This window comes from Antechinus flavipes, chromosome 3 (genome assembly GCF_016432865.1).
Source record: "Antechinus flavipes isolate AdamAnt ecotype Samford, QLD, Australia chromosome 3, AdamAnt_v2, whole genome shotgun sequence".
NCBI classification, from domain to species: Eukaryota; Metazoa; Chordata; class Mammalia; order Dasyuromorphia; family Dasyuridae; genus Antechinus; species Antechinus flavipes.
This window is the reverse complement of record NC_067400.1, coordinates 613,014,451-613,039,550: the sequence shown is the minus strand read 5'-3', so window position 1 is coordinate 613,039,550 and position 25,100 is coordinate 613,014,451. Positions and strand designations below refer to the sequence as shown.

Below are 25,100 nucleotides of genomic sequence, written 5' to 3'. Positions count from 1 at the left end.
TTCAGTTCCGGGCACTAGTTTTGAAGAGACACACTAACAAGTTGGGAGCATGACCAGGACGCTGAGGATGTGGATTGGGTCCTTGAGGGGATGCAGGATCAGAACCCGGGCCTGGAAGGCCTCCCCATGAATTGGTTGGTTAAAATTCTGGTGGGACAGATTCTCTTTGGGAGAGCTGCTCCTGTGGCGGCCTGGGCCTTTGCCCTCTTTTCTTTCCAATGAGAATGACCTACAACTGTCAGCTGAAGGACATCGTGAGTGGGGGAGGTGGCGATCTGGCCCAGAGAAGAGAAGGACGGACTGGGAGAGGCAGGAGAGGGCAGGAAGCAGCTTCTGGGCTCTGAAGGCCTATGGGGGAGGGGAGGGAAGGAAGGACTTATTTTGCAAAGTCCTAGAGGGTAGACGACAAAAGAAAATGTTCAAATTATCAGCACCGTGGCAAAGCTGGATGGGCAGTCTGAGAGGGGTGAGTTCAGAGTTCAGGTGGTTGCTTGTCTGGGGACTTGGAGGAGAGAATGCCGCCGTGAAAGGGGCTGGGAGAGTGACCTGGTCCCTCCTAGCTCTTAGCTTCGCAATGGAGCCTGACAGGAGCTAGAGAAGGAGGCTTGAAAATTAGAGACTGACTGCGGAACGAGGTGCCTGAGGAGGCAGGAGGGGACACAATCAAGGGGTGTGGAGGGGCTGGCCGAGAGGAGAAGGGCCACCCTCATCAGTGATATGGGAATAAAGGAGGGGAGACAGAGACAGAGAGAGAGACAGAGACAGGGAGAGACAGAGACAGAGACAGGACAGAGACAGGGAGAGGGAAGGAACAGAGACAGAGAGAGACAGAGACAGAGACGGGGAGAGACAGAGACAGGGAGAGACAGGGAGAGGGAAGGAACAGAGACAGAGGGAGAGACAGAGACAGGGAGAGACAGACAGGACAGAGACAAGGAGAGACAGAGACAGGGAGAGACAGAGACAGGACAGAGACAGGGAGAGGGAAGGAATAGAGACAGAGACAGGGAGAGGGAAGGAACAGAGACAGAGGGAGAGACAGAGAGAGACAGAGACAGAGACAGGGAGAGACAGAGATAGGGAGAGACAGACAGGACAGAGACAAGGAGAGACAGAGACAGGGAGAGACAGAGACAGAGAGACAGAGACAGGACAGAGACAGGGAGAGGGAAGGAACAGAGACAGAGACAGGGAGAGACAGAGACAGAGAGACAGAGACAGGACAGAGACAGGGAGAGGGAAGGAACAGAGACAGAGACAGGGAGAGGGAAGGAACAGAGACAGAGGGAGAGACAGAGAGAGACAGAGACAGGGAGAGACAGACAGGGAGAGAGAAGGAACAGAGACAGAGACAGGGAGAGACAGAGAGAGACAGAGACAGAGACAGGGAGAGACAGAGACAGGACAGAGACAGGGAGAGGGAAGGAACAGAGACAGAGACAGGGAGAGACAGAGACAGGACAGAGACAGGGAGAGGGAAGGAACAGAGAGACAGGGAGAGACAGAGACAGAGACAGGGAGAGACAGAGAGAGACAGAGACACAGAGACACAGAGACAGGGAGAGGGAAGGAACAGAGACAGAGACAGGGAGAGACAGAGAGAGACAGAGACAGAGACAGGGAGAGGGAAGGAACAGAGACAGAGACAGGGAGAGACAGAGACAGGACAGAGACAGGGAGAGGGAAGGAACAGAGACAGAGACAGGACAGAGACAGGGAGAGGGAAGGAACAGAGACAGAGAGAGACAGAGACAGAGACAGGACAGAGACAGGGAGAGGGAAGGAACAGAGAGACAGGGAGAGACAGAGACAGAGACAGGGAGAGACAGAGACAGGGAGAGACAGACAGGACAGAGACAAGGAGAGGGAAGGAACAGAGACAGAGACAGGACAAAGACACACACAGAGAGACAAAGAGACAGGGAGAGAGAGATAGAAAGAGACAGGACAGAGATAGAGAAGAGGGAAGGGACAGAGACACACAGAGACAAAGAAGAGGAAGAGGAAGGAAGAAGACAGAAACAGGACAGAGACAAAGAGACAGAGTGAGACAGAGACAGGACAGAAACAGAGAAGGAAGGAACAGAGACAGACAGGACAGAGATAAACAAAGAAGAGGAAGAAGGAGTCAGAAGAGGGAAGGAGACAGAAACAGACAAAGAGGAGGTAGGGAGGAGGAAAGAGACAGAGCTAGAGACAGAAACAGATAGGACAGAGACAGAGAAAGAGAAGTAGGAGGGAGGGAGAAGAGGGCAGAGAGAAGGGAGGGAGCTCATGGCAGATGGAGCCTTCCCCCTGGAAACTCCCTTCCCAGGAACTCGGATATCTCCCCCAAACCCTTCTTACAGATCCCTAGTCCAGCCCAAAGGAGACACGGGAGAGAAAACAAAGATGAGAGTTCAAGTGCTCTTGTTTGGGGCAGGGAAGGCCGGGGCCAGGGGCCGCTCTGAGTTGCGATCGCTGGCTCGGACATCCTGGGTCACAGGTCGCCGATGGCAAAGGGAGCAGCCGCCTCTGACGGCTGGTCGGTCTCGGCTCCGGCCTTGTCCTCTCCCAGACTGGCCCAGGGTTTCTCGAGTTGCTTGGATGGGCTGGGTTGGGGAGGAGGGCGTTTGGGGGGGGCACGCTCCCCCGGAGTCCAGGTGCCCCCCCCCCCCGGAGAGGCCGGCAGGTTACCTGGGCGCGGTGCGGCCCGAGGCGTGCAGAGTGCGCCGGCGCTGCCAAAGGCGGATGGAGGCCCTGGCCTCGTAGCTGAGGCCCTTCGGGGCCGGCCCGGACGCCGCTGGCTGGAAGTGGGCGATGTGGTGGAGGGCCCCGAACCAGGAGGTGAGGTAGTAGCCGGCTGCAGGGGGAGCCAGAGGGACCAGACTCGCCTCCGGCCCCCGCTCCCCCCAGGGGGCCTTGGCTGCCGTTGAATCCCCCCTCCCCGCCCCCCCGGGAAGCCACCATCCCTTCCTCTGCACTAAGGCCCCGGGAGCCCCGATGGCAGGTGAGGCTCTGGGCGCCCGGAGCCCCCCGCTGCCCCCTTACTCTCCCCCAGGAGCTCCGCGGGGTCCAGGATCTCCATCAGGAACTCCACGTCCAGCTGGGTGGCCTCGATGTCCGGACTCCACAGGAGCTCCTCGGTCAGGGCCGGCAGGAAGTCGTCGGCCCCCAGGGGCTCTGCGGGGAGGGAGGGCTGGGCTCACGGGGAGCTGGGCCCCCCCCAGCCGCGACGCCGCGCAGCCCCTCTTACCCTGGCCCCCGGTGCGGGCGAGGCCGGCGTAGACGTCCCGGCAGACGGCCAGCAGGATGGACACCTTGCGCTGGGGGGCGCGGGCGGCGTGCAGGCGGGCCAGGCGGGCGTGGATGCGGCGCCGGGTCGGGCTGGGCCCGGGGGCTTCCGGGCGGGGGCCCTCCTGCAGCGCCCAGGCCCGCATCACCTCCTGGCGCCACTGGAGCTGCTGGAGATCTCGGGCCCGCAGGATCCGAAGCTTGGTCCACAGGACCGGCTGCAGCGGCCTCAGGAGCACCCAGCACACAGCGGCCTCCACCATGGCTTCTGGGGACGGACGGGACCGTGGGGAGCCGCCCCGGCCTTCGCTGCCACCCCAGCCCCCTTTCTTCTTCCCCCATCAGGGTGGGAGCTCCGAGCGCACTTTTAGTGCTTAACACAGTGCCCAGCAAACAGCCGGAGCCTGGTCAGCGTTTGCTGAGTGACTGATATGCTGCGACCCGGGAGGCTCCCACGGCAAGGGGAGCACGTCTTCCAGGCAGGGAGCACCACAACTGGGCCGCTTTAGGCTGCCCCCCGGGGCCCCTGCGCTCCTCCACTAACGCTGTTTGCCCCAGGGCAGGAAGTCCCACTTGGGGACCCTGCTCGGCGCAGTTCCAGCCGTCGGTGGGGACAGACAGGGGAGACGGCCCCGCCACCATCCCGGGGGGTGAGGGAGCACGCGTGCAGACCCGCCAGGACACAGGCCGGGCAAGAGGAGGCCGGACAGGAGGGACCCCTGGAAGTCCAGGACACGCCGGCCCTCAAAGCCACACCTCTGGGGAGCTGCCCAGCCTCCCCCAGCCTCCCCACACTTCCCTCCCAGGGCCAACCTCTCTGACCTCCTCCTTCACCCCTCAAAGTCCCACCGGCCTCCTTTACAAAGCATCCAGGCCGGCCCCACCAGCCCCTCCCCTCTTGTGCCATCTTCAGAACTGCTGAATCATCCCATCCGTCTCGCTTTGTCCCTGTCTCTCTCTGTCTCTCTCTGTCTCTGTCTCTGTCTCTCTCTATCTCTGTCTATCTCTGTCTCTGTCTGTCTCTGTCTCTGTCTCTCTCTATCTCTGTCTCTGTCTCTCTATCTCTGTCTCTGTCTCTCTCTATCTCTGTCTCTGTCTGTCTCTGTCTCTCTCTATCTCTGTCTCTGTCTCTCTCTATCTCTGTCTCTCTCTGTCTCTCTCTGTCTCTGTCTCTCTCTGTCTCTCTCTCTGTCTCTGTCTCTATCTCTGTCTCTGTCTCTATCTCTGTCTCTGTCTCTCTCTGTCTCTGTCTCTCTCTATCTCTGTCTCTGTCTCTCTCTGTCTCTGTCTCTGTCTCTCTCTGTCTCTGTCTCTGTCTCTGTGTCTCCCTCCCCGACACTGCCTCCTTTTGGATGACGCTTTCCTGCTTCTTCCTTTGCCCATCCAAGGGCTCCTCCCCGACCCCCGCTGCTGCTCCATGACCATTCTCTGGCGGCCGTGTTCGCCCACTTTCTCCCCACCCCCCTCGGCTCCCTCGGTCCCGGATCTAGATCCAGCGCTTTCCTCGGCCCGGGTGAGACGCTCCCACTGCATCTTTCCCCTGGAAGGGCCGCAGGAACCCCCAGCTTGACTTGGCCCAAACCCAGCTTGTTCTGGTTTCCTCTTTTCCTTTTTTTAAAGGCGGCCTCGGGGTGAAGTGAGCGGCAGCCCCTCGGGCAGGATTCGGGCTCTCTGCAGAGCTGCCCCCCAGGTAGCCAGGGCTCAGAACTCGGCCCTGCTCCCCTCTCCCAGCCCACCCCCGGTTACTCAGGTGACTCTTCCAGAGGAAGTGCTCCCGGCCCTGTCGGGCCCTGACGCCGGAGCTAGCCGGCTCCCGGCCCCCCTTACGAGCTGCCCGGGCTCCCCCACGGCGGAGTCCCGCCTCTCCTTCGGCCCCACTGCACGTGGAGGACGTTCTTCACACCCAGAAAGCTCTTTCTCCTCACCTTCCGGCCTCAGGAGCCCAAATCTCCTTCAAAACTTGGGTCAAACTCCTTGTGCCCTTGTGGCCCCTCCCCCGCCTTTCCCTCCCCCCCTCCCCCAGCTTGTGGGTGTGCCCGAGTGCAGGGGATCGGGGGCGGGGCACAGCCCCCCCCCCCCAGCCCAGGCTCCTCACAGGCTCACGGACTGAAGGAGATGGACGGCAGGGGAAGGGGGGGCCGCGGGGGGGAGGGGGGCCGGGGCCCAGTGCAGATGCCGACGCGGGAGCGCGGTCCTTACCCAGCTCCTCGTGGGGCCGGGTGCGCGGGGCTGTCCAAGCCCTGTGCGCAGCCTGGACCTCCGGGTCATCCACCAGCTGCTCCTTGAGGTCAGCGAGGAGGCGATGGACGTCCTGCAGCAGCTCGGTGGCCGGGTCCCCAGCCTCGGGCCCCCGGGGACCCCCCTGGGCTTCCCTCAGCCTGGCCTGAAGGGCGCGAAGGCCCTTGGCCACAAGGCTGCCCCGGGCCTGGGCCAGGGCCTGCACTCGGTGGTACACCCCGTCTGTGGGCTCCGCGTCGTCCTCCCCCTCCTCCCCGGCCTCCTCGGCCCCCCTCAGCCTGTCCTCCACCAGCCCGTCCTCCCCTTCCTCCAGGCTGTGCAGGGAGCACACCTCAGGCTCCGGCTCGGGGCAGGGAGCCCCCTCTATCCAAGAGACCCGGTGAGAGCCCACAGGCTGAGGGGCTGGAGAGAGAGAGGGGGGAGCACTGTCTGAATCTTCCCCCCACAGCCTGGGCGGCCTTCCGGAGCTCCCCCCCCTCCCAAGCTCCCCCCCATCCCGAGCTCCCCTCCCCCCTCCCGAACTCCCCCCCCCCATCCCAAGTTCCCCCCCCATCCCAAGCTCCCCTCCCCCCTCCCGAACTCCCCCCCCATCCCAAGTTCCCCCCCCATCCCGAGCTCCCCTCCCCCCTCCCAAGCTCCCCCCCATCCCGAGCTCCCCCCCATCCGGAGCTCCCCCCCCTCCCAAGCTCCCCCCCCATCCGGAGCTCCCCCCCCTCCCAAGCTCCCCCCCAATCCCAAGCTCCCCCCCATCCCGAGCTCCCGCCCCCTACCCCCCCCTTACCCAGGGAATCCCTCTGCACCGTCTCTGGGTTCTTCTCCCCGACTCCCCCGGGCTCGTGGCACCGCAGGTACAGGGGGTTCACCACCGAGAGGGCCCCCCTGCTGCGGGTGATCCGGACCGTGCCCGTCTGGAGCGGCTCTGGGGGGGGAGCTAGAGCTGACGGGGGGGCCGGGGGCCGGGCCCCGCGGCTGGGGGGAGACTCACCGGGAGCGGGGGCTCCGGGCCCCAGGGATCCGGGGGGGAGCAGCAGGGGCTGGGGCAGGACGTCCCTGGGGAGGAGAAGAGGGTCACACGCAGGGCCGGGTGAGGGCCCCCCACCCCGGGCTCCCCGAGGGCGCCCCCTACCTGCTGGTGGAGAGGAAGGCCAGCAGCGCGGGCAGGTCTGGGAAGCTGAGCCGGGAGCCTTGCAGGGTCACTCCTGGGGGCAGCGCGGGGCGGTTGGCCAGGCCCGGGACGGCCCCAGTGGGGGACACGCGTCAGGGCCCTGGGAGGGGGGGGGGGAGGGGCCCCGGGGGGAGGGGCCCCGGGGGGAGGGGCCCGAGGGGGGAGGGGTCCCGGGGGGAGGGGCCCCGGGGGGAGGGGCCCCGGGGGGAGGGGCCCCAGGGGGGGAGGGGCCCGAGGGGGGAGGGGCCTCCTTCGGGGCGGGGCCGGGGTCCTCACCCGCAGAGCTCTCCAGAATCCGGAAGGTTCCCAGGGCCTCCGGGTGCGGGGCCGTACTCACGGTCAGGGCCAGGCTCAGGCCGAAGCCGGTGACGAGGAAACTCTGGGGGATCACAGGGAGGAAAGGCTGGAGGGAAGAGGAGCCATCCTGGCCCGAGGAGGCTCAGGGGGGCCCGGGGATCCCCCAGCACACTCACCCCAGGGGTCCCAGCACACACACCCCGGGGGGCTGCTGGGCCAGGATGTCGAGAGCGCTCCGGGCGTCCAGGTCGGGGATGTGCCACAGACCCCGAGTCCTCATCAGGCGGAGCGTCAGCTCCGGGAGCCTGGGAGCATCACGGGGGGCTCTCAGCCGCACTGGGCCCGGACTGGCCAAACCCGGAGGGGCGGCAGGAAGCGGGCCCGGGGCTAGGACTGGGGGAGTCACGTCCAAGGGGCTCCTCTCCCAGAGAAGAGTATGGGGGGCAGAGCGAGGGTAACGGGTCCGGTGAAGAACAGGTTGGAAAAGGAAGGGGCAGGCCCCCCGCCCCCCTCACCTCTCCCCCTCCTGAGGATCTCTGGCTCCCGAATCCTCGGCCGGCTGCATCCTGCGGTGCCGGGGAATCCAAGGCCCCCCTCCTGGACCTGGGCAGAGGGGCTGGGTCACGGGGATCCCCACGATGGGCCCTCCCCAGAGAAGGGCGGGGGGCCCGAGGAGGCTCCCGGGACAGAGGGTCCCCCAGGTCCCAGGGGAGTAGATGGCAGGGGCTCGGCTGCCCGGGTCCCCAGGGAGGGGGGTTGGCTGGACACGGGGCCCCAGGGGAGGCCGGGCACCTGGGCTCCCGAGGGACCCACGCTACCTGTTCTTCGTGGGGAGAGCAACAGGAAGTCATTTCTCCCCTGAGAGGAACCCGGCCAGCCCAGCGGAAGGGGGGGCTGGGAGGGGGAGGGGCCTGCAAGGGGGAAGGGCCGCCTCCAAAACTTCCTCTCCTTCTTCTTGGGGAGTCGGGTCTGGCCTTGGAAACCCCGGCGTGGGGGACGGGGGTCCCCAGGATCTCACTCTTTCTGACACATGATACAGAATTCAAGTGTCCCTTTTGGCCCCCCCATTTCCGGAAGCTCCGGAGAGCCCAGCCCGCTTCCTCCAGGTGCCCGAGGATGAGCGTCCCCTGCCCTCGAGCCCACTTCCCTCCCGCCGCCCTGAGGCTGCTCTTGGGCAATGCCCCCCCGAGGCCCGGCTCCTGACCCCCAAAGCCCCTTCCAGAGACACACACAGATGGGAAGCGGATCCCATTCTCGGCTTTATTTCGTTGCAGTCACAGACACGTTCCCCACGTCCCCCCCCGGCTTTCCAGCGCTTTCAGTGTCCAAGGGAGGGCGGGGTGGGGGGGGCTCGGGGGGCGCAGGCCCTCATCTCCCGGGGTCGGGCTAGCTGTTAGGGGGACGCTGAGGGCAGAGAGCCCGGCGTCCCGGGGGAGGGGAGATGGCGGGCTCCCAGTCCCGACGCCCCCAGATGCAGGGCTCGGGAAGGGTTAGAGGCCGGGATGTTCAGGTCCCAAACTCTCTGCTGAGAAGCTGGACCCCAAGGGCAGTTAGAGTTAGAGCTCGGCGGGCGGGGGAGGTTAGGCGCCGGGGAGCGGGAGGGCCCCGGGAGGGTTAGAGCTGAGGGCAGTGTTTGTCCCCTCGGGAGCAGCCCCAGGGGAGGGGGCCCTGGCCTCCGGTCCCCCAGGTCACTGGGGCTTCTGGGCTTCCTCGGCCTTGGCGGGTTCCTTGCCAGCCTGAGCGGGCTCCTTGCCAGCCTGGGCGGCCTTGGCCTGGGCGGCGAGAGGGTGCAGGCTGGTCCCGGCCTGCGCCTCGATGGCCGCGTGCTCCTTCTTCACCAGCTCCTCCAGCTCTTTCTGGGGGCACAGAGCGGGGGTCTCAGCCACAGACGCCATCGGGTCCAGGCCGGAGACCCAGAGCCCACGGCCCGAAGCATACCTTCCATCCCAGGAGGTCGGCCAAGGCTAGACAGCCTTCGTCACAGTCCCCAAGCCAGGCCACGTCCCTGGGGGAGAAAGCGACACGACTGAGAACCGCCCCTCCCGTCATTGAGGCCGGTCCCCCAGTCCTGGCCCGCTCCTTCTCCGGGTCCCCCAGCCTCCCCCTAGGTCCCCCCCCAGTCCTGGCCCGCACCCTCCCCCCAGTCCTGGCCCGCTCCTTCTCCGGGTCCCCCAGCCCCCCCCCTGGCCCGCGCCTCCCCCTCCCCCCCCAGTCCTGGCCCGCTCCTTCTCTGGGTCCCCCAGCCTCCCCCTAGGTCCCCCCCCAGTCCTGGCCCGCTCCTTCTCCGGGTCCCCCAGCCCCCCCCCTGGCCCGCACCCTCCCTCCCCCGGCCCGCGCCTCCCCCTCCCCCCCCAGTACTGGCCCGCTCCTTCTCTGGGTCCCCCAGCCCCCCCCCTGGCCCGCGCCTCCCCCTAGGTCCCCCCCCAGTCCCGGCCCACACCCTCCCCCAGCCCCTCACCTATAGGCCTTGTCCGAGTCGAAGTCCATGCCTCCCCCCATACCCATGAGCCCCAGGAAGGGGTCCCGCTGTAGGAAGAGAAGGCGATCAGAAAGCAGCCGCATGGAGGAGGCTTAACCGGTGGGCGGGGCTGGCCGGGGGGGCCCCAAGAGGACAAGGGGTGGACTCAGAGGCCCCCAGAGGGTCGGACTCCCCCGTCGCCATCTGAGGGGCCGTCTCCCTTAAACGTGCCGGGGCCCTGCAGGCCGAGGCACCCCGAGAGCGCACTCACCTGTCCGGTCTTCTCCTTATTGATGAGGAGGCGAGGGGTGACAAGTGGGGCCCTGGGGCGGGGGATGGACAGACAAGAGATGAGGTGCCCTTCCTCCCTTGGGCTCCCCCCCCCAGCCCCCAGCGCCCCCTCCCCCGCCCTCATACTTGCTAACGAGGGAGGCAAAGGGCTGCACTTGTAGCGAGGTGCCCATGATGATGAGCAGATCCACCTTCTGGAAGTCCTGGGGGGCAGAGGGGGGCCGCCGTGTTCACCTGCCCCGTCTCCCCCTCTCAGAGCCCAGCCGGAGCTGAGGGATCTGGCCCGGAGCCCCGGGCCCTGTTCCGGCTGGCGTTCAAGGCCTCCTGCCCAGCACAGGCCTCTCCCCCCACATTCCAGGCATACTCCAGCCGGCTCGGGCGGTCCCCCTTCCCAGCATGCCCTGCGATCTCCCCTGCCTCCCCAGCCTTTCTTGCCCCTGTCCCGGGCGCCCCCATCACTGCCCACGGCACTGGTCCGAAGCTCCCTCCCAGCACCACCACCAGGGGGAGCCCCAGGGCCATCTGAGAGCACCCAAACTGGGCGCATTCCCCTCCCCCCCACAAGCTTCTAAGGGACCGGGAGGGATTGGGAGGAGCCAACATGGACACCTACCGACTGCATGGAGGAGAAGAAGCGCGCTGGGAGCGTCTCTCCGAAGAAGACAATGTCTGGGGAGAGGGGCAGAGACAGAGACAGAGGCAGAGAGAGACAGAGACAAAGAGAGAGACAGAGACAGGAGACAGAGATACAGAGACACAGAGACAGAGAGACAAAGAGAGACACAGAGACAGAAAGACAGACACAGAGACAGAGAGACAAAGAGAGACACAGAGACAGAAGGAGACAAAGAGAGACACAGAGAGACAGACACAGAGACAGGAAACAGAGATACAGAGATAGAGAGACAAAGAGAGACACAGAGACAGAGAGAGACACAGAGACAGAGAGACACAGAGACAGAAAGAGACAGAGAGAAAGACACAGAGACAGAAGGAGAGAGACACAGAGACAGAAAGAGACAGACACAGAGACAGAGAGAAAGACACAGCGAGTGGAGATGCACAAAAAGACAGACAGAGACACAGAGACAGAGACGCTAAGACTGGGAGACAGACCAGGGGCCTGCTACCGTGGGGGCAGAGGGAGAGAGAGGGCGGCATCCAGGCTCTCCTGGGGCCCGACCAGCCGGGACCCTCCAACTGGGTCGGGGAGCAGCCCTTTGGCCCAAGCCTTCTGGGCCCCCCTCCCCCTCCCAGGGCTTACCTGGTTTCACCAGACTCTGGCATTTGTCACACTTGGGAGTGGTCTCTGAGAAGATCTTCTCTGGGGGGAGAACATGAGGTAAGGGGCGGCGGGGCCGGCGGAGGCCCCCGGAGCTCGCTCCCTCCCCTCCCCAGGCCCAGCCCCCTCCCCGGGGCTCACCTTTCATCCAGCCCAGGTCATACTCCTTCTGGCAGTGGGAGCTGATGCAGTGAGAGGTATAGAAAGTCCCGTGGGCCTCGACCAGATCCTCCGGCTCCAGCCCGGCCACGCGCTCCAGCGTGTCGATGTTCTGGGGGGGCGGGGAGGAAGCGGACCGTCAGGGCACCTGCCCCCCCCCCAGACCTCCCAGGGGTCAGAACCTCTGTGCACTTGCCCCAGCACGTGACCCAGCCACCCAGAGGCAACGTCGGGAAGTCATCTCCCAGCATGTCATTAAATCAAAAGAAGGGACAGAAGGGACAGAAGGGGAATCTGACGGGTATAAGGAAGGATCAGTTTATCGTGTTTGCTCTTTTCAAAAACAAAACTCCCAAGTATGGAGAAAAAGACCAAGTCAGGCGACGCCCGCGGGGACTGTGGGTACGCGCTCCGGTGCCCGCTGGGAGCCTTGGCTCTTGACGGCTCTGGCCGCCCGCGGGGCGACAGGTGCCCGAGCGCACGAGCACTGCCTGGCAGGGCAGCCCCCCGCCCCGCCCTGGCCGCCCTCACCTGGGTGTAGCAGCGAAGCAGCAGCCCCTTCTCCTTGAGCATGCGGATGAAGTAATGGCAGACGGTGGGCTGTGGAGGGTGGGGGTGGGGAAGTGCAAGGGACACACAGGCTGGTCATTGATGGGATTAGTGCAGCCTCCACGGGCCCGGTTCCTCCCCCTCCCCACTGGGGGGCTCTGACTCCATCCTACTCTCGCCAGCCTGTTCCTTTTCAGGAGCTGGGGGGGATCCCCCGGGGGACCCACCCATTCCCTGTCCCCTGATTAAGCTCACCTTGAATTGCCCTGGGTACAGCTCCCGGGCCAGAGCAAAGAAAGGCTCAGGGTGTTTCTGCGAGAATAGACAAAAACCTCAGTGAACCTTCCCTCCTGAGGGGAATGAAGTGAGGGGGGCAGCTCATCCTGCCCAGGAAGCGGTCAGATTTAGGGGTCCCACCGATGGAGGAGCTGCAGGGCCGCCCTGCTAGGAGGGCGGGGAGGGGTCTCCCACCCAGCAACTGGGGAAGACCCCAAGGTGGGGACGGCACCTTAAAGTAGCTGATCTCAAAGATGGCTTCGGGGTATGGAAGGTTGTACTTCTCCAAGTTGGCGTAAAGGCCGGTGGACGGGGAGCGGAAGTCAGGGATGCCGGCCGCTGGGGACGAGAGGGCAGAGGCGTCACTGGGGAGGGCCCCCCTGCTGGCAGCCCCTCTGGCCCTCATCCCCCGCCCCCCCCCCCCCCCAGGGTGAGGTCTGAAGCCTGAGGGAAGCGGCCACTCACATGTAGAGATCCCGGCCCCTACCATGCAGATGATGTTCTGACCTGGAAGAGAAACGAGGTGGGCAGAGCAGGGCATGGGGCTCACCCCTGAAGGCCCTGGGAGGGGGCTCTGGGGTCTTGGGTGTCAAGGGGAGTGGGGGAGGGGCATGGGCCCTCCAGCAGGACCAGCCCAAGCAGGGAGAGAAGCGGGACTCACAGCGGTCACTCTGGATGAACTTGGTCACCCCTTCCAAGGAAAGTTCCTCCAACACCTTCTCCCGCTTGCCGCCGCCCAGGCCCAGGGTCCGCGAGAAGAGATTGCGAAGGAAGTCCACTGAGGAGCAGAGCCCACTGGTTCACTCGGGGCAGGGGCAGCCAATGTCTCCCCTCCCCCCACTCCGTTTCTCCCCGCCCCCTCCCCCAACTTACTCTCTATCTCTCCAGAGGAAGCTCCGCTCTCAGTTTCAGAATCTGAGTCCTGGGTGGGAGAAAATGATGCGAGTGGGGAGGGTCAGTGGGAGGGCTAGGTCACTGCAGAAGGGCTAGGAAAGGAGGGTCAAAGGGTAGGGGGTCAGAGGCAAGGCGAGCCATAGGAGCCAAGAGTGGAAGGGTCAGTTTGGGGGAAGGTCAAAGCGGGGAGGGGCCTCGGAGTGGGGGCAGAGAGTGTGGGGTGAACGATCCTCGTGGGTCTGGGACACTGGGCGACCCACTCCCGTGTGGGGAGAACAGGGGAGGATCAGGAGGGATGGGAGCAGGCGGGGGAGGCGCGGATCCTCTAAGGGCCAATCACAGACTTCCTCTCCCTCCCCTGCCAGCCAATCACAGGCCTCACCCCCTCCCCGGCGAGCCAATCACGGACCTCCAAGGGCACCCCTTTCTCACCTGAGCGTCTGGCGCCTTCCCTGCCTCGTCCAGGGGGGGACCGGGGGCTAGCGAACGGGGTGGGGAGACAGGGTTACATTGGAGGGGGGTGGGAGGCTGTTAGCATGGGGGCGGTGGCGGGTGCTAAAAGCAGGGCAGACCCCAACTGGTTACAAGAAGGGGTGCAGAAGGGCTTTAGTAACCAGAGGGCCCTTAGCAACCGGGTACCAGGCCACCCAGAGATCCTGGGCCTTAGCAACCAGAGTCACTCCACCATCCGCCGCTTAACAACCTGCTTCCCCACCCCCCACCCCCCGAATCTAGGCTCTTTGTCCTGGACGCCCCAGGAGTTAAGATCTTCTCAAGACCCCCCAACTTAGCTCCCCTCCAGCCTTAGCCGGCGCTGCGGAGACCCGGCCCCCACCCCCTCCCCCACTCTCCCCTCCCCCTCGCCCTCTATCTGGTCCCCACGCGGTGGCTTCCCGGCGGCCAGTCTCCAGAGCAGTTCGCCCCGCGGGCCTTGTCGCATGCCCGGCCCACCAGTCCACCGACCCCGACTCACGGTCCGCCTCGGCCATGGGCCCGGGCCCAGGGAAGGGTTCAGCAGTGTGGGGGGAGGGCAGGGGCCCTCGGAGCTGTCACGGACTGCTCCGTCCCGTGACGGCGCTGGACACGGGCGGGGGCGGGGGCGGGCGGTCTACGGACTATAATTCCCAGAAGGGCATGCGGCCATCGCGGGAATCCCACAATGCCCCGCGCCTTCATTCCGCCGAGTCGAAGGCGAGCATGGCCCTAGATGGACTGAGAAACCACGATTCCCGGCGTGCCTGGCGCCGGAAGCCATCTTGGTAAAAGTGACACTGGAGGCGGAGACGCGGGCCGAGCAGACAGAACGTATCTTTTCGATTGGACAACTTGGTGCGAGGGGCGGAGCCCCGCCGGGAATCTTGCGCGATTTTATTGGCAGCCGTCTCGGGAAGGGGCGGTGCGGCCCTCCCCGATTGGTCGGTGAGCTGAGCGAGTTGGGGTGCAGGGGGAATTCCCCGGGTCCTCGGAATCCCCGGGCCGGTGACTGCGGCAGTGACGACCCTGGATGGGCCGCTGGGGCCCGGGAGAGGAGGGCTCTGCGTAGGCCATGGCGGCCCCGGCGGGGCCCATGAAGTCCGGGGACGGCGGGCTCGCGGATGAGTGGTGCGACAGCGGGCTGGGGTCTCTGGGGCCCGATGCCATCGGGCCGCCGGCGGATGGGGCCAGGGACAAGGCGGACGAGGACGAGGAGGAGGGGCCGGCGAGCTGGGCACCCGAAGTGTTCGGTTACGTGACGGAGGACGGGGACACGTAAGGGGCCGTCCGCAGCCCCCTGCCCATGACCTGGGCGCCACTGCTTCTCCCCCCCCCACACCCTGGTCTGACCCCTGACCTCTGCCTGACCCTAGCCCCCTGGTGGGGGGGTGGGGGGGAATCCCCGCCTCTCATAGGAGAGGAAGGGAGGAGAGGCGGGGAAGGAGGCTGCCCCATGTGGGCTCCCCCTCTCCTGGGGGGTCTTCAGGCAGGGTCACTGAGGGAAACCTGCCTTGTTAAGGTTGGATTAGCTCTTTCAGCTCTGAGAGTCTGTCCCTTCCCAAATCTCCTGACCCCTGACCTCCCTCCTCTAAACATTAGGGAGCAGGATTTTCTCCCCCCAGGCCCTCTGGCCTCAGAGGTGACCCCTGACCCCCCTCTGCCCCCCGACCCTGTAGGGCCTTGCACTTGGCAGTGATTCACCAGCATGAGGCCTTCCTGGATTTCCTGCTTCATTTCACAGCAGGGACAGAATACCTGGATCTGCAGAACGACCTAGGCCAGGTGAGGTCCTGGCAGACTGGGGCAGGAGATGGGGCCGGGCTCCCCGACCCCTAGGGCTGACGGCCTCCCTCTGCCCACAGACAGCCCTGCACATCGCAGCCATCCTGGGGGAGGCGGCCATCACTCGGAAGCTGCGGGCCGCGGGGGCCGGGCTCTGCGTGCCCGAGCGAGGGGGACACACGCCCCTGCACTTGGCCTGCCGGGCTGGGGCTCATGCCTGCGCCCGAGCCCTTCTGGGGCCCCCCGAGGGCCCGGCGGCCGACGGAGAAGATGACGACGAAGAGGACGAGTCTGAGAGACTGGACCAGCTGGAGCGGGCCAACTACCAGGGTACCAACCCGGGGGCCCAGGCGCCCCTCCCTCGAGGCCGATGCCACCGCCACTGGGTGCCGGACCCCTCACACGCGCCCTGGGAAGTTGGGGGGCTCCTTCACGTGCGAGACCACGGGGGTTCGGGGACTGCCCCGGGGGCACCCACTCAGGAAGCGTCTGGGCCCACATTGGAGTTTAGTCCGAACCCCCGATTCAGCCTCCCCTCCTCTGCCTTAATGCTTCCTGGCTGCCTTCTAAACCCTCCCCTGTTTGTCTCTAAAACCCCCTCCAGGCCACACCCCCCTCCACGTGGCCGTGATCCACAAGGACCCCGAGATGGTGCAGCTGCTCCGGGAAGCGGGGGCCGACCTCAACAAGCCAGTAAGAAGAGGGAACCCCGCGCCCGCCCCGCACCCTCCCCCTTTCTCCTTCCCCAGGGTCTGGGACACAGGCAGTGGCCACGGTGGGCAGAGGGACAGTTTGAAATACAAGGTGGCTCCGGTGTGAAGATCCCGGGCCCAACCTCAAGGCAGTGACTTGGACGGTGGGGATGGGGGGAGGCTGGGAAGGGAGGCAGGAGGAGGGATGGCCTCCCGAGGGTGGCCCGTGGGCCCTGGGAGCTGGGGAAGGGCTCAGGGGCAGGAGGCGCCCTTCTCCTCGCCTCGTCCCCCTCCTCCATTAGGAGCCCACGTGTGGGCGGAGTCCCCTACACCTGGCCGTGGAGGCCGAGGCAGCCGAGGTCCTGGAGCTGCTCCTGGTGGGTGGTGCAGACCCCAAGGCCCGCATGTACGGAGGCCGGACCCCACTGGGTAGCGCCACGCTTCGGGCAGACCCCCTCCTCGCCCGCCTCCTGCGTGCTCACGGGGCCCCGGAGCCTGAGTCGGGAGACGAGGAAGACTCCAGCCCCAGGGGCAGTGACAGCGACGAAGGGGTAAGTGACCCGGGGCCGGGGCGTGGGGGACCCCTGCGTGATGGGGTGGAGAGAGTGCTGTGGGGGCATTTGGGGCTAGGACAAGTCATGGTTCTGCAGGGGAGGCTGGGGGGTGCGGCTGGGGGGAGGGAGAGTGGGATAATCGAGCCCCTGATGACGGAGAATCAAGAAGTGTCCCCATGATCCCCTAGGATGAGTATGACGACATCGTGGTCCACGCAAGCAGAAGCTGAAACGGGCGCCCCTCCCTCATCTGCGGTCCTTCCTTTTAGCCAAATTCTTTCTTTTTTAATGTAGAAAAGCCTTAATTTCAATAAAACCCTGGTTCTTCTGATGGAGTGTCCAGGGGTTTGGGTCGGGGTCCGTGCCATCCGAATTCAGAAACAGACCAGTGGGAGGAGGGCTGTGCTTTATCTGTGCTTTATTCACGTTGGGAAGAGGCCCTTCCTCGAGCCTGTGCTCTCAGTGACCCCCTCCCCCACCCTCGGGGAGGGCTCCTGGGTGTGAGCAAGGAGGGCAGGATCCAGTCCTTGGCCAAGTGTGCCAAGGGGGGGCGGGTGCTCCTCAGCCCCTCTTGCTTAGCGCCTCGGCCGCCCTCTTGAGCTCGTCCCCCATCTGCTCCAGGCGCTCCAGTTCGCGGTGTTCCTGGGGGGTGGGGGAATGACACTCAGTGATCTGAGGGCCTCCCCCCCCCCCAGCTGCGGCCTCGGTGGTCCCTATCCGGGCTGGCACGGGGGGGGGGGGGAGAAACCGATGTCATTACTGCGGGGTGCTCCCGGCAGAGGGAGCCTTCCCTACCCGTGCAGGTTGGCCCCTCTTACGCAACCCTGAGGCTTAGGTGAGCTGCCAGGAATGCCAGGGGAAGGGGCAGGGCCTGGCCCTGCTGGCCATCCCGGTCCGGCCTGTCTAGGCCCTGCTCTGTCTGCAGGTGCTCTGCCCTTAGCCGTGAGCTCCGTGAGGGCAGGAGCTGCCTCTTGCCTCTTTTTGTATCCCTCGCGCTTAACCCAGCGCCTGGTAGACAGTAGGTGCTTAAGCAGTGCCAATTGGCCGCTGGACAGGCCTGAAATGGGGTCTTGCTGGCCCCCCTTGGCCCTCCCTCCTCCGTGGTCCACAGGGTCTGCCAGCCTAGCTGGCTCACCTGCTCCTCCTCCTGCTCCTCCTGCTCCTGCTGGGGCACGGGGTGGTGGGGTCTGTGGGCGGGGCCGGCCCCCTGCCACAAGCTGTGGCCTCCCCCGGACAGCCTCACCCCCTTCTCCTCCTCCTCAAACTGGGCAGTCTCCTCATCGCTGGCCTTCTCCGCCACACGCTTCTCCAGGCCCCGGCCCCAGGCCTCCGCCGCCTCTTCCTGGGCCGGCCCCCTCCTCTTCCTCCTCCCGTCCTCCTCTTCCTCCTCCTCTCCGGCCCTGGGCTGCCCCCTCCCCTCCTGCACCCTGATCTCTGACTTTCCCTTGGCCTTCACCTCCTCCTCCTCCTCCTCCTCCTCCTCCCTCACCTCCTGGCCCTGCCTCTTCTCCCCCTCCGCCTCCCCACGCCCCCTCTTTTTCTTCCTGAAATCCTCCTCCTCCACCTCCTGCTCCTCTCCCTCGGGCTCGGGACTCAGATGGTGCTTGGAGATCTCTGAGGGAGAAAAGGCAGAGGATCAGGCACGGCGGCCATTTCCCCCTCCCCTTCATTCACTCCCGGGCTCCCCCACAGGCTCCCCCGCCCCCCGGTCAGGGGTCCTGCTCCTACCTTGGTGCCTGAGCCCCTCTAGGGTCTGGAGCAGGGACGTGAGCCGCTCATCTAGGGGCAGGAAGGGCGGCGTTAACGGGCTGGGGGGACATGGGGGTCAGCGGGGGGACCGGGGGCCCACCTTCCTACCTGCTTGGAAGAGCTGCGTGCAAGGACCCTCCCGAGGGCCCCCCGGGCTCAGCTTGTCTTGGAGGGCCTCTTCAAGGCATCGGGTGACCTGGGAGGGGCAGTGAGGCAAACGGGGGGACTGAGGGCAGGGAGAGGGGGCAGGAAGCGGAGCTGAGGAAGGGCCTGGGGAGAGGCCGGGGCCCGGGAGGGGCTTGCAGACAGAGGGCGGGATCTGGGGACCCGGGATCATGCGGGGACGGTCACTCCCAGAGATGGAACTCGGGCGGGGACAGAGGTGAAGAGGGGATTGGGGTGAGATTGTGGGTCCCAAGCCCTCACCTCCTGCCGCGAGAGAGGTGCAGCGCCAGCTGTGGGAAAGAAGGGAATGGGGGGCCTCAGCCCAAGGGAGCCGCTGCTCAGCGCTGTCCGGGGGGCTGAGCGGGCTCACTGTGGGAAGCTGGCCCGTCCCCTGCCCCACCGGGGTCCTGAGTGGGCTCACTGTCTGCAGATGGGCCCGGCCCTGCCCACACCTGGCTCACTGTCGGAAGCCTGGCCCGGCCCCTGCCTCCCCTCTCCCTCCCCCCTCCCCCCCAGCAGCCCCCCGGCCGGGCCGGCCACTCCCCCCTCTGGCCCAGGCCCGGGCTCACCCAGGCCCAGCAGCAGCAGCAGCAGCAGGGGCACGAGGCCACGCGGAGCCATGGTGGGGCCGAGAGCTCAGACTCCTGCGACCACGCTCCTCACAGGGTGGGCCCGGGCTCGGGAGCTGGCGCAGGTGGAGGCCCAGGGCCCCTTATATCTCTCCCGGACAGATGGGGAGGGCGGAGGAAGTGACGGGGGCGACAGCCTGTCTACCTACTGCCCCCACCCCCCAGCAGGCCCCCGCAGCAGCTGGGAAGGCGGCAGCTGGAAGGCGGCCACAGCCCTGAATTATTCAGGGGGCTCCAGGAGCTCCACACAAAGCACAGGAGGGAGCCCCCCCAGGGCCCAGCACCTCCCTCAGAGACTGCGACACAGACACAGGGGTGACTGGGGTGTTTATTGTGCCCCTGGGGCAGGAAGGGGAGAGAACAGGAGGGCGCCCCCACGTCTTCCTCCCCTAGTGGGAGCCTGAGCCGCCCCCCCCTCCGGAAGCCCCCAGAGCAAGGAAGGGCGCGCCAGTGCATCATCCAGGGGACTGACGGGGGCGGGGCCTCGGCCAAGGGCCAAAGAGCCCGGAAGGGGGCCCTCAGCGGCCGGAGTCAGGAGGGCCGGGAGGGCCGGGGCTGGTTGGGACCGATGTATCGGAGGCGGGTGTGTGTGGGGGCGGAGATCCGGTCAGTGCCCAGGTAGGGCTGGAGGACTCGGGGCACGAGCACGGAGCCGTCCTGCCGGGACAAAGGAGCCCGATGAGGGTCCCTGGAGACCCCTCCCCTGTCCCCTGCAGACCCCCTCCACCCCATTCTCTGCTCTGCCCACCTTCTGCTGGTTGCTCTCCAGGAGCGCGATGAGGATCCGGGGCACCGCACAGCCCGTGCCGTTGACCTAGGGGAGGGAGCAGCTTGCTAGCCCCGTGCCCACCCCAGCAAACCCCGGGGAGGGGGAGGAAGCGGCAGCCAGGGAAGGACCGTGGAGGTGGGGGGCTGGGGGCGGGGCATCCGGAGGGTCCTGGAGAAGCCCCTGGCAGGGGGCCCTCCCCTCACCGTGTGCACGTGCTGCAAGTCCCCGGCCGCCGTCTCATACATGATGTGAAGCCGCCTGCTCTGGAAATCGGTGCAGTCGGAGGCGCTGGTGACCTGGAAAAGCATGGTGGGAAAGCTGCAGGCGCCCAGGACCGGTGGGCTTAGCCCCGCCCCCCAAGCCCCGGAGCCGGGCTCACCTCCCCATAGCGGCCTCGGCCCGGCATCCAGGCCTCGATGTCAAACTTGCGGTAGGCGGGGCGGCCGAGCTCCTGGGTGGGCATGTCCAGGACCCTGTGGGCGGCCGCGGAATTTCAGAATGTCAGCAAAGAAAAGGCGCCAATCTCTCACAGACGGGGAAACTGAGGCACAGGGTGGTGAACCAGCGTCCCCAGGGGCCACAGAAGGCGTCCTTGGCGGACGGGGGCTTCGGCTCCGGGTGGTCTCTCTCTGCGTCCCGGGCGCTTCTCCTGGCTGTGCTGACCCTCGGGACTGACCGGGGCCCTTCACATCCCCCCTCCCCGGGCAGGCCCGGCCGCTGACCGGAAGTGCAGGCCGAGCTCGGTCAGGATCTCCTTCTGCAGGCCCACGAACTCCTCCAGCAGCGCCGCGCTGTGCTCCGTCCCTGCACACGTCAGCCCGAACATCTCCACCTGGGGACGAGCCGGCGGGAGAGGCAGGGGTCACCGGGGCCCCCGGGGCGGGCAGAGAAGGACAGAGCAGGGCAGCGGTCAGCGTCACTGCCCCCCGGCCCCAGGCTGACCTTGCTGAAGTGGTGGACTCGGAAGAGCCCCCAGGGATCCTTTCCCGTGTTGGTCTCTGCCCGATAGCAGGTGCTGGAGCAGACCACCCTGCGGGGGAGGGGGGTTAGGCTTCCTGCCGGGAGGGGACGGAGGGAGCGGGGGAGGGGGCCAGGACTTAGGGAGGGGACGGAGGCCGGAAGTGCATGGGGGGGGGGGGTCACCTGATGGGCAGGTCCTTCCAGGAGACGGCGTGATCCATGAAGTACCCTGTGTGTGTGGGGGGGCGGATGGCTCAGCTCAGAGGAGGAACTCCCCTGGCCTCTGCCCCCCCCCCCCCCAGCCCGTTCCCGACCCCTCACCTGCAATCCCCACCTCCGATGTCCCTGCCAGGTTGAGGTCCTCAAACCGGGAAGGATCGATGTTGTAGATCTGAGAGGGGCTGGCATTGGGGCTCATCCCGCAGCCCTCCTGGGGAGAGGAGGGGCGCCTGGGCAGGGAGCCCCTTCCCCCGGGTGGGCCCGTGGGACCCTCCAGGACCCCCACCCCCGCCACGGGTGCTGCCTCCGGGGCCGGACCCAGCCTGCAGAGCTCTGTGAAGGGCCCAACAAGGTTTCAGGCTCCCCCTCCCCCTTCCCCACCCCAAGCGGGCCACCGGGGGGTCGGGAGGGCAGGGTCAGGGGCGCCCGCTGCAGTCACTCACAAACACCGCCCCTCGGAGCATGTCCGGCACCGTCATGGCCGTGAAGCCCTGGGGACCGAGAAGAGGCGGTCAGGGGCGACCCGGGAGCCCCCAGAGCCTGCCCCACTGCAGGGCGTGCCTGCTGTGCAGAGTCCGGACCCCCGGCACCCTCAGCGCGAGGAGGGGTCGGCAGCCGGATCCCTGCTCCCCAGGCCCCCTCACCTTTCCCCACCCTCGGGTCCTCTAAGGCCACGTGTGGCCCCCCAGGGTCTCCCCTCCCCCATGCCCAGGGCCCCCGGGGTCTCCGTACCCGCTGCACCAGTTTGCCGAGGGTAAAGCTGACCAGCCCGTGCTGCAGCAAGGCCCCGGGGCCGCGGAGGTAATAGGATCGCTGTCCGGACACGTGGGACAGCCGCCTGCACCGGGAAAGCCAGGCCTGAGGGGGGGGCGCCCACCCCACCCCCGCAGAGGCCCCCGGGGCGGGAACAAAGGGAACCGGGGGAGGGGCAGCTGGTAGGCAGCCCAGGGATCAAATATTCATGCAGGAGAGGAGCTGAGCGAGCCCTTCCCCCGGGGCGGCCGCGGACGCCAGCTGTCGGCCGGGCCGGGCTCTCACTTCTGGCGGATGATGTCCAGCTGCTCCCCAATCTCCAAGTGGCCCCGCGGGCGGAAGGCGAAGGCTGCGCGGGGACAGACAGACGGCGTGAGAGTCTGCGGCGGGGGCCCAGGGAAGGGGGGTGCAGACTGGGAGAGGGAAGGGGCCGGGCCAGGACGCAGAGAGCGTGGGGAGCTCGGACGGACGGACAGACGGACAGAAGGGGAGGGGCCAGGACGCAGAGAGAAGAGAGTGGGGAGCTCGGACAGACGGACAGAAGGGGAGGGGCCAGGACGCAGAGAGAAGAGAGTGGGGAGCTCGGACGGACGGACAGACGGACAGAAGGGGAGGGGCCAGGACGCAGAGGGGAGAGAGTGGGGAGCTCAGACGGACGGACAGACGGACAGAAGGGGAGGGGCCAGGACGCAGAGAGAAGAGAGTGGGGAGCTCGGACGGACGGACAGACGGACAGAAGGGGAGGGGCCAGGACGCAGAGGGGAGAGAGCGGGGAGCTCGGACAGACGGACAGAAGGGGAGGGGCCAGGACGCAGAGAGAAGAGAGTGGGGAGCTCGGACGGACGGACAGACGGACAGAAGGGGAGGGGCCAGGACGCAGAGAGAAGAGAGTAGGGAGCTCGGTCGGACGGAACGGAGGCCGGAGGCCCCGGGGGGACGGGGGCCCTGCAGCTTACTTGGCTTCTCTCCGACCACCTCTAGGACACGGGCCTGGCTCTCGTCACCGACAGGCTGGGAAAGCAGAGAGAGGGGGTGGTTGGGGACGTGGGGGGGCCTGCCCTGGGCCCCCCTGCCGTGACCCCTGACGCACCACATCGGGGTGGGTCTGGTTGGGCAGTCGGAGCGCTCGCGTGTAGAAAAGCTCCTCCAGGTGGGCCTCGTCGGCGTAGAGGGCGGCCAGACGTGTCCGGATGGCCCTTCCCCGGGCCCGGGCGCTCTGATAGTCGGGGTCCTGCAGCGGGGATGCGGGGGGACTTGGGGTGGAGGCCCCGAGGATCTTCCCCCGTAGCTGTGTCCGGAGCCGGGGGGGCCTCCACCCGCCAGGCCGGGCCCGCCGCCCCCCCCACCAGGGTGCCCCAAACCCCCACCTGTTGGAGGGAGTCCGTGCCCTGGCTGTCCTGCGGAGAGAAGCAGAGAATCCTGGGCCCGGGGCTCCCGCGTCCCCGGCCCACAGAGAGGGGGGCCCTGCAGCCCGAGCCCAGGCCCCGTGACCGGCGGGCCTCGCTGAGCCCAGGACGGGACCAGTCTCGATGGCGTCGTCATGAGCGGCTGGAGGAGACGCGGCCTCCGAGCCCGAGGGCCGGGTCCTGGTCCTTCCCCTAGTCCAGGAAAGGCCCCCGGGCCTCTGAGGTCCAAGGTGGGCGCGGATCAGCTGGGGGGGAGGGGAGGAGGGGGAGCGGGGGGGCGGGAGGAGGAGAGAGGGAATGGGGGGAGGGGGCGTCCACCTCGCTGAGACCTCCTGAGCCTGGTGCCCGGGATGAAGGAGGTGCCTGATAAATGCCTGTTATTTCTTAACAGAGGTTTTTGTGGGAAGAACCATCGGGCGTCATCTAGAAGAGGTGGCAGAGGAACCAGTGGGCCCAGGGATGAGGCTTGTGAACACCCAGCATTTACATGAAGTGCTTAATAAATGCTGCCCCCCCCACCCCCCCCATACAAGGAGAAGGGGGGGGCTCCTTCGGAAGCAGCCAGGAGTGATGGGGGAGACAGGAGTGTGCTCAAAGCCTCCGACTCTGCCTCCTCCCAAACACGTGACTCTGTTCTCGGCCCCCCAGCCCCCGGCCCCCCAGCCCCCAGTCTCTGCTTTCCCTCCGTCTGGCCCCCGCTGCTTTCCCACGCCCGATTTAGGTTTTAGAGTGGATCTGCCCATTTTGGGAGCTCCCGACCCAGGAGCCTTCCCACCGACGCCGGGGGCTCCCGACCACCTGTGGCACAGGGCACGGAGCCGGGGCTGAGTTCGGGTCCTCCCAGGCCTGAGGGCGGCCCCCGGCCTCTTTGGGACGTGCAGTGTTCTACATGTAGGGACCCCTCCCTCGGCCATCCCGAGGGTCCCCAGGACAAACGGGTACGAACGCGAGGGCGGCCGGCGAAGGGAAGCGCTGGGCAGAGGGGCCGGCGCACTCACCACGAGAGCCTTTATCTGCTGGGCCACGGCCGCCTTCTCCTCCTCCAGCGTCCGGATCTCCTTCCGCAGACTCCCCAGGGATTGCCAAGTGGAAATCTGGGGGGGGCGTTAGGAGGAGAAATGAGCCCAGCGCCAACCTGCCCCGGCAGAGGGGGCGCCACAACGCCGTCGGGCTGAAGCAGGCGAACGCGGGGCCGCCCCGAGTCACAAACCCCTCTGAGCCGGGCACAGCAGCAGCCACGCCCACTAACCCAGAGAAAGCCCCTACTGTGGGCCAGACACTGTGCTAAGTATTTTACAATCGTCCCATCCTCACTCCAGGAGGCGGTGCTGTCATGGTTCCCATTTTACGGAGGAGGAAGCTGAGGCCGACTGCAGGCCCGGAGCTACTACCTCCCTGCCCACCTCAGGAGGTTGTCCTGAGGATCCATAACTCTATAAAGGACCCGCTCTGAATATGTATACAAGTGCTCGTGTCTCTATCAATGAATGAAATCTGTGCTTTCACAGGCGCCTAATAAATGCTTAATGATGGAGGGTTCCATTGAGTTCCATACAGCGAGAGTTTGCTTAAATCGAGGTCCGCTCGTATCCTAGAGGAAGACACCCCCTCCCATCTCTCCTCCTCAAAGAGGATGCGAGCCACGCCCCCATTTATAGTCCACCATGGCCCCCTCCCACCCGCGGAGGGCTTGGGGGCGCACGCGCTCTCACAATCTCCGACAGGTCGGCCGGTCTCAGCTCCCCCTTGCGGTGCTCCAAGGCGCGCGCAGCCTCTTCTGGGTGTGCGCACAGCCTCTCCATGTCCAGCTGGGGGCGCGCGCTGTAGCCCTCACGCACGTGCTCGTACAGGAGGTTTCGGGCGTGGCCCGGGACCCCACCGGAGCTACTGAGGTTCCTTTCCCTGCACGGCCTTGGCGTCTCTCGGCGCGGGCGGCAGCCGCTTCGCAGGGAGCAAAGCAACAAGCTCGGCAATCGCCGCGGTACGGACGCCGCCATATCGAATTCGGGGTCATATGGAAATTCCCGCCCTGCCTCTCGGGACAGCGACCAATCATAGTGCGACCA

At 66.3% G+C, this 25,100-nt stretch overlaps 5 protein-coding genes across 9 annotated transcripts; 1 reads left to right on the top strand and 4 right to left on the bottom strand.

Annotated features, from left to right (window-relative positions):
- Positions 1 to 2,392: 2,392 nt before the first annotated feature.
- RINL (Ras and Rab interactor like) lies at positions 2,393 to 8,123 on the bottom strand. Of its 4 annotated transcripts, none has more exons than XM_051989060.1 (10): positions 7,489 to 8,123; positions 7,173 to 7,278; positions 6,953 to 7,079; positions 6,638 to 6,710; positions 6,293 to 6,561; positions 5,473 to 5,913; positions 3,236 to 3,541; positions 3,031 to 3,162; positions 2,677 to 2,842; positions 2,393 to 2,591 (listed from the first exon to the last, which is right to left on the bottom strand). In XM_051989060.1, the coding sequence occupies exons 1-10, from the start codon at positions 7,536 to 7,538 to the stop codon at positions 2,480 to 2,482; spliced, it is 1,782 nt and encodes a 593-aa protein (XP_051845020.1). In that variant the 5' UTR covers positions 7,539 to 8,123; the 3' UTR covers positions 2,393 to 2,479. The 4 variants fall into 4 exon arrangements, with proteins under 4 accessions (XP_051845020.1, XP_051845017.1, XP_051845016.1 ...); XM_051989057.1 differs by having other exon boundaries at positions 3,031 to 3,541; positions 7,489 to 7,576; positions 7,792 to 8,123; XM_051989056.1 differs by having other exon boundaries at positions 3,031 to 3,541.
- Positions 8,124 to 8,219: 96 nt separating this feature from the next.
- Positions 8,220 to 14,065, bottom strand: SIRT2 (sirtuin 2). 2 transcript variants are annotated; one of them, XM_051989062.1, is made up of 16 exons: positions 13,856 to 14,044; positions 13,315 to 13,361; positions 12,862 to 12,910; positions 12,650 to 12,766; positions 12,454 to 12,495; positions 12,221 to 12,327; positions 11,968 to 12,024; positions 11,695 to 11,763; positions 11,146 to 11,275; positions 10,987 to 11,046; positions 10,336 to 10,391; positions 9,849 to 9,925; positions 9,703 to 9,754; positions 9,432 to 9,499; positions 8,912 to 8,978; positions 8,220 to 8,829 (listed from the first exon to the last, which is right to left on the bottom strand). In XM_051989062.1, exons 1-16 carry the CDS (start codon positions 13,869 to 13,871, stop codon positions 8,662 to 8,664), a joined length of 1,182 nt encoding a protein of 393 aa, XP_051845022.1. In that variant the 5' UTR covers positions 13,872 to 14,044; the 3' UTR covers positions 8,220 to 8,661. The 2 variants fall into 2 exon arrangements, with proteins under 2 accessions (XP_051845022.1, XP_051845023.1); XM_051989063.1 differs by lacking the exons at positions 8,220 to 8,829; positions 9,703 to 9,754 and having other exon boundaries at positions 13,856 to 14,065.
- Positions 14,066 to 14,292: 227 nt separating this feature from the next.
- NFKBIB (NFKB inhibitor beta) lies at positions 14,293 to 16,715 on the top strand. Its single transcript, XM_051989064.1, has 6 exons — positions 14,293 to 14,631; positions 15,033 to 15,138; positions 15,219 to 15,468; positions 15,743 to 15,831; positions 16,133 to 16,381; positions 16,573 to 16,715. The coding sequence occupies exons 1-6, from the start codon at positions 14,429 to 14,431 to the stop codon at positions 16,612 to 16,614; spliced, it is 939 nt and encodes a 312-aa protein (XP_051845024.1). The 5' UTR covers positions 14,293 to 14,428; the 3' UTR covers positions 16,615 to 16,715.
- Positions 16,716 to 16,785: 70 nt separating this feature from the next.
- CCER2 (coiled-coil glutamate rich protein 2) lies at positions 16,786 to 19,132 on the bottom strand. Its single transcript, XM_051989071.1, has 6 exons — positions 18,868 to 19,132; positions 18,560 to 18,588; positions 18,242 to 18,329; positions 18,113 to 18,163; positions 17,520 to 17,998; positions 16,786 to 17,026 (listed from the first exon to the last, which is right to left on the bottom strand). The coding sequence occupies exons 1-6, from the start codon at positions 18,917 to 18,919 to the stop codon at positions 16,946 to 16,948; spliced, it is 780 nt and encodes a 259-aa protein (XP_051845031.1). The 5' UTR covers positions 18,920 to 19,132; the 3' UTR covers positions 16,786 to 16,945.
- A 105-nt stretch (positions 19,133 to 19,237) lies between these two features.
- On the bottom strand, positions 19,238 to 25,052 carry SARS2 (seryl-tRNA synthetase 2, mitochondrial). The gene is made up of 16 exons (XM_051989061.1): positions 24,747 to 25,052; positions 24,033 to 24,128; positions 22,996 to 23,025; positions 22,719 to 22,859; positions 22,585 to 22,639; positions 21,914 to 21,977; positions 21,608 to 21,713; positions 21,319 to 21,366; positions 20,978 to 21,086; positions 20,840 to 20,885; positions 20,639 to 20,726; positions 20,419 to 20,528; positions 20,076 to 20,169; positions 19,900 to 19,992; positions 19,676 to 19,741; positions 19,238 to 19,584 (listed from the first exon to the last, which is right to left on the bottom strand). Exons 1-16 carry the CDS (start codon positions 25,029 to 25,031, stop codon positions 19,459 to 19,461), a joined length of 1,557 nt encoding a protein of 518 aa, XP_051845021.1. The 5' UTR covers positions 25,032 to 25,052; the 3' UTR covers positions 19,238 to 19,458.
- Between the last annotated feature and the right edge of the window lie 48 nt (positions 25,053 to 25,100).